The 6,397-nt window shown below is 42.6% G+C and overlaps 1 protein-coding gene across 2 annotated transcripts; it reads left to right on the top strand.

Moving 5' to 3' along the window:
* The first annotated feature begins 2,289 nt into the window (after nucleotides 1–2,289).
* Nucleotides 2,290–5,866, top strand: LOC109873140 (PLAC8-like protein 1). 2 transcript variants are annotated; one of them, XM_020464703.2, is made up of 5 exons: nucleotides 2,290–2,380; nucleotides 2,664–2,884; nucleotides 3,040–3,284; nucleotides 3,635–3,771; nucleotides 4,497–5,866. In XM_020464703.2, exons 2-5 carry the CDS (start codon nucleotides 2,850–2,852, stop codon nucleotides 4,626–4,628), a joined length of 549 nt encoding a protein of 182 aa, XP_020320292.1. In that variant the 5' UTR covers nucleotides 2,290–2,380; nucleotides 2,664–2,849; the 3' UTR covers nucleotides 4,629–5,866. The 2 variants fall into 2 exon arrangements, with proteins under 2 accessions (XP_020320292.1, XP_020320293.1); XM_020464704.2 differs by having other exon boundaries at nucleotides 2,362–2,884.
* The last annotated feature ends 531 nt before the right edge of the window (nucleotides 5,867–6,397 follow it).

Raw genomic sequence — 6,397 nt, 5'->3', positions numbered from 1 at the left:
AGCAGCGCCTCTTCAACCTCAGGAGGCTGAAGAAATTCGGCTTGTCACCAAAAGCACTCACAAACTTTTACAGATGCACAATCGAGACCATCCTGGCGGGCTGTATCACCGCCTGGTATGGCAACTGCACCGCCCTCAACCGTAAGGCTCTCCAGAGGGTAGTGAGGTCTGCACAACGCATCACCGGGGGCAAACTACCTGCCCTCCAGGACACCTACACCACCCGATGCTACAGGAAGGCCATAAAGATCATCAAGGACATCAACCACCCGAGCCACTGCCTGTTCACCCCGCTGTCATCCAGAAGGCGAGGTCAGTACAGGTGCATCAAAGCTGGGACCGAGAGACAGAAGCTGTTTTTCAATCTCAAGGCCATCAGACTGTTAAACAGCCACCACTAACATTGAGTGGCTACTGCCAACACACTGTCAATGACACTGACTCTACTCCAGCCACTTTAATCATGGGAATTGATGGGAAATGATGTAAATATATCACTAGCCACTTTAAACAATGCTACCTTATAATGTTACTTACCCTACATTATTCATCTCATATGCATACGTAGATACTGTACTCTATATCATCGACTGCATCCTTATGTAATACATGTATCACTAGCCACTTTAACTACGCCACTTGGTGTATATACTGTACTCGATATCATCTACTGTATCTTGCCTATGCTGCTCTGTACCATCACTCATTCATATATCCTTATGTACATATTCTTTATCCCCTTACACTGTGTATAAGACAGTAGTTTTTTGGGAATTGTTAGTTAGATTACTTGTTCGTTATTGTTCGTTATTACTGCATTGTCGGAACTAGAAGCACAAGCATTTCGCTACACTCGCATTAACATCTGCTAACCATGTGTATGTGACAAATAAAATTTGATTTGATTTTGTTTTACTACTTCTATCACTGGTCTGACAAGGGATCATCTAGTCTCATAGATATCAGTGATTACCTTCTAGGAAGGTAGGAAGGATGCATGTTAACAGTATTTGAACAGGGCCCTGCTCTCTGTGTAGAGGGGTGGGACTGAACCGCTGGGGCTGTAGCAGAATGACAAGACACTATTTTCCTGCTGTGTCTGAGGTCTATGTAGATAACATGCACAGCTCTGTGACGTATAGCCAGGCTGTCAGAATGTGTGCGTCTGGTAGCGAAGTCAGGTGCAGCAGAGCAGAGAATTGTGAATAGGTGCACACTTTATTTAGGCAAAAGTGAAAAATGGCCAAAACAGTAAAAAAAAAAAAAAGTTTAACAATAAACATCTTTGTGAAAAATAACCCGGAAAAACAAGCCAGTCTGGCGTGTCAACAATACACACGTAACACAAACAAAGACATGATGGGGAACAGAGGAATAAATACATGTAGGTAGATTGGGGAATGAAAACCAGGTATGCAGGGAACAAGACAAAACAAATGGATATATGAAAAATGGAGCGGCGATGGCTAGAATGCCGGTGACGTCGACCGCCGAACGCCACCCGAACAAGGAGAGGAGCCGACTTCGGCGGAAGTCGTGACACAGGCACAAGTCCTTTGCCTTTACCTTTTCTATTGAAGTGGTTGTACCATAGAATGTGTACCTTCATCCTCTCATCTTATGTGAAATGAAATGTAGTTATGTTGTTTCAGCGGCTCAGTGTCTGCCATTATGTGCTAAAGTACAGACGGAATAAAGCTTCTCTACCTGTACAGCCCTCTGCCTACGGTCTCTTTCCACTAGGTACAAGCCATATGTTTTGTATTCATATGTTGAGGGGTTCCAGGCAAAGGTGTCTTCTGAACATCTCTTCAGTGGTACTTATATGTCCAGTAACTACCGTATACAATTAATAATTTCCACAAATGTGTCAACAAAACAAAAAATATTCTGGCATAATTGTCAAAGTTTGAATAAACACATTTTTATGTATTTGGGTGGTGCATTTCTTTATTTTCCTTCATATTGCGACATACGGCCACATTAAACTCCCTCTGCAGTGGTCTTCTAGGTTACCAGTTTGGCGTGAATCACATGAAAAACATCTCTGTAATGGACTGTAGCCATCTACTGGCAGTATGAGCACTGCTAATTAAATCCCCCTTGTAAATCAGTCATGCAGTTGAAACCCAGTCTGCCTCTGTTTCTATAAACACTACACAATAGATGTTCTTCATTTTGCTCTCACTCAGCAGGAAATGTCCTCGGCTGTTCAGAGAAACCGGGTGAGATGTTTCTTATTTTACCACAAGCCTCCCCCAGCCGATTCTCATACCAACACTGTGCACCAAAAAGCAGAAGTGATCAGGTGGATGTGTGCCAGACAGCTCACTTGTGTCCAGGACTAAGCGGTAGCACTTTGCTGTTGTCTGTGATTCGGGTAAGTGTTGCCTCTTAATTTGACAATGATTTTCTCATTGTCACTGCTGCCCGTTTATGCATGTGTTGGGAGTATGAACTTACTGATCCGCTGGCTTGCCTTGGCCTTGGCCCCTACACTGTGGAAATGTGGCATTTGCGCTTTGAATTAGAGGCTCCATTCCAGACAGTCTTAAACAGGCCGGCTCTGTCCTTGTTTGCTGTGGCAGCGCACATGCTGTACTAAGAGGGTGTTATGAGCCCCTAGAAGAGGAGGCCCAAAATGTCTTATCTTCCCAGAGCAGCCGCTGAGCTCCAGCCCTCTCTGGAGTAGTACACCCCGTCTCAGTGGGAAACTCAACCATTCTCCCCTTCCTTCCCTGGCTGGGAGCAGCCGCTGAGCTCCAGCCCTCTCTGGAGTAGTACACCCCGTCTCAGTGGGAAACTCAACCAGTCTCCCCTTCCTTCCCTGGCTGGGAGCAGCCGTCAGCATGGAGGATACCACAGCCATAGTCACCACAGTCCAGTAAGTGTTAGGCCCTTATCAGTAGAGATCACCATTGTTGGGTGTAATGAATCATTCCAACATGTTCTTAAGCCTGATGTTCTTAAGCAGCATTGCAACACAGCTAAGCCTACATTCACTTCTACATTTTATAGTTCCTTTCTTGTTTATCTCAGTTGTGCACCAGTCACCAAAGCTGCAAAGCAGCAGGCCCCAGGTGATGAGGAGGACGAGGAAGCCGGGGGCTGGGACATAGGAACAGAAAGCTGGAACACACAGAGTGCCGCTTCTGCTGCGATGAAACTCCCTGTGCTCACGCAGCCTGGCCTGGGGGTAACCACGACAACAGTGACCACCATCACTCAGACGGGAGGGGATTGGAGCAGCAGTCTGTTCAACGTGTGTGGAGACAGGACCACATGTGAGGCAGACAGAGCATTGGGCTCATTACACTGCATTGTACACACTCAAGTGTAAAAGTCACAGTTGTCAGTTTGAGTAACTGACATAGTCAGATGGTAGATGACTATCCTGCTATCTTACATTCTTACGCTCTACCTATGTTAATTAAGGACATTCAATGTTACCCAATGTTAAAGAGAGGATACTTTGTAAAGATGACGATTCTCTTGCATAATACCATATCAATCTACAATACTCTGTAGGGTTGCTAAACATGTATTCAAATTGGAAACGTTTTCCATAACCGACTGCTACTATCTTGTGGAGAATTAGTTTTCCTAAGCCCTGTATCGCTCTCATTTTCCCCAGGCCTCTTAGGGGAGATTGGGGCCTGTTGCTTGGACCTGAGTCTGGCCCACCAGTACGGGGAGTGTCTGTGTCTGTGTCTGCTCCCTGGCTCCACATTTGCCATGCGGGTGGGCATCAGGGAGAGATACAAGATACAGGTGAGGATTGTTACGCAATAATGACGGGGGTTAATGGGTGTTATTAGAATCCATTAACGACCTGCTGGTGTCATGGGGACCAAAGCAATGCTCTCTCAGAGCAATTCGGTATCACAATTTATTTCAAGAGATGTAGGTTGCACATCATGTACAACAAATGATGTGTCACTCACTCCTTCACATTTACTTTGCATCCGTGGCTGTGCACCATATTTTATTTTGTATTGCATGCGGTGGGAAATTTGTTTCTGATTTGTAATGTAACGACTCATTCTGATTTGTAATGTAACGACTCATTCTGATTTGTAATGTAACGACTCATTCTGATTTGTAATGTAACGACTCATTCTGATTTGTAATGTAACGACTCATTCTGATTTGTAATGTAACGACTCATTCTGATTTGTAATGTAACGACTCATTCTGATTTGTTACGTAAAGACTCATTCTGATTTGTTATGTAACGACTCATTCTGATTTGTTACGTAAAGACTCATTCTGATTTGTTATGTAAAGACTCATTCTGATTTGTTATGTAACGACTCATTCTGATTTGTTACGTAAAGACTCATTCTGATTTGTTATGTAAAGACTCATTCTGATATTTTATGTAAAGACTAATTTAGTTCAGCAGCCAGGCTTCAGATAGAAATAAAGACTGGTCTGAGACCAGATGTGAACTTTCCCCTGTTGAGTGCTGTGTGTGTGTGTTCGTGTGCGCGCAGGGCAGCGTCTGTGAGGACTGGACTACAGTGTATTGCTGCTACCCCCTGGCCATCTGTCAGATGATCCGAGAGATGAAGAGGAGGATGAAGAGCCAAACCTACAAGGTATCCACTGCACTACAGTGTTCCTGACAACATGTCTGTCTGTGTGTTTGATTCATTCATCCAGGTCAGGACCACATCTTATTCATATTACAATATTCATGATCTAACCTTGGTACCTCTAGCAAACTTCGCTTGTGTATAGAACCTTCAGAGGCTCATGTCATTTCATTGGTGCATCACTGATATTTGCATATTATTATGTCACAGATGGATAGATGATTACTATGTCACAGATGGATGGATGATTACTATGTCACAGGTGGATGATTACTATGTCACAGATGGATGATTACTATGTCACAGATGGATGGATGATTACTATGTCACAGATGGATGGATGATTACTATGTCACAGATGGATGGATGATTACTATGTCACAGGTGGATGATTACTATGTCACAGATGGATGATTACTATGTCACAGATGGATGGATGATTACTATGTCACAGATGGATGGATGATTACTATGTTACAGATGGATGATTACTATGTCACAGATGGATGATTACTATGTCACAGATGGATGATTACTATGTCACAGATGGATGGATGATTACTATGTCACAGATGGATGATTACTATGTCACAGATGGATGGATGATTACTATGTCACAGATGGATGGATGATTACTATGTCACAGATGGATGATTACTATGTCACAGATGGATGGATGATTACTATGTCACAGATGGATGGATGATTACTATGTCACAGATGGATGGATGATTACTATGTCACAGATGGATGATTACTATGTCACAGATGGATTGATGATTACTATGTCACAGGTGGATGATTACTATGTCACAGATGGATGGATGATTACTATGTCACAGGTGGATGATTACTATGTCACAGGTGGATGATTACTATGTCACAGATGGATAGATGATTACTATTACAGATTACTGCCACATCCGTCTAAATAGTGATTATTACAGGTCTCTATGGGGGTCATCATACTACAGGTTCCCGTTTGGTGTCTTATGAGAGGCCTAGTGATCATTCTAGGGTTTCTGAGGACATCCCTGTTTAAGATGAGTCGGCATATGTAAAATAAAGTTATTTAAGTTAAGAATGTATTTGGGGATGGGGACTTAGGCTTAGTATTTGAGCCTGTGTAGGATGTGGAACATCAGTGATACTTTACCAGACAATGTTTCATAAATATTTGCAAAGTAAAATAAAATTCCTAACCAATTGTATGAAACAGTCCATGTAGGCTAAGCCATTAAATAATAAAACCTATTTGCATATTTGTATTATTATTGTATTATTCTATTTCTGACCTTACCCTGCGGCTGACAATCACAGTAAGCTAATTTTGCACGTCCCTCTCTGAAACGCAAATGCCAACCAACACCAAGCCAGGATGTATCCAAAGGCTGAATATGCAATTTGTTAACTGCTGTTTATTGCTTAATTCAGCATTATCCATCAAATACAGAACACAGTTGTTTTAGAGTCTATACTAGAAGCACATTGATCCAACTGAGTGAGTTCATAAGAGGTAGTGTGAGTTTCCAACAATCCTTCACATTTAATCTCCCTGTTGTAGAACAGCAGTCCTTGCTTGACCTCTTGACCCCTGACTTTTGTATGCTGTATGATCCCAGATGAAATATGCATGAATGACAACCTGTGAAGAGGGTGGCTAGCTAGGAGCATGGTGATAGTAGCTTGATGATAGTAGCATGGTAGCTAATACAGTATTGTGATTTCATCAGAATGTATTCTCTAAGAACAATCAGCATCATGCTCTCATTATGGAAAAATATTTCTGTCTAATGGCA

Source organism: Oncorhynchus kisutch, linkage group LG28 (genome assembly GCF_002021735.2).
Source record: "Oncorhynchus kisutch isolate 150728-3 linkage group LG28, Okis_V2, whole genome shotgun sequence".
Lineage (NCBI taxonomy): Eukaryota > Metazoa > Chordata > Actinopteri > Salmoniformes > Salmonidae > Oncorhynchus > Oncorhynchus kisutch.
This window is presented reverse-complemented; position numbering and strand designations above follow the sequence as displayed.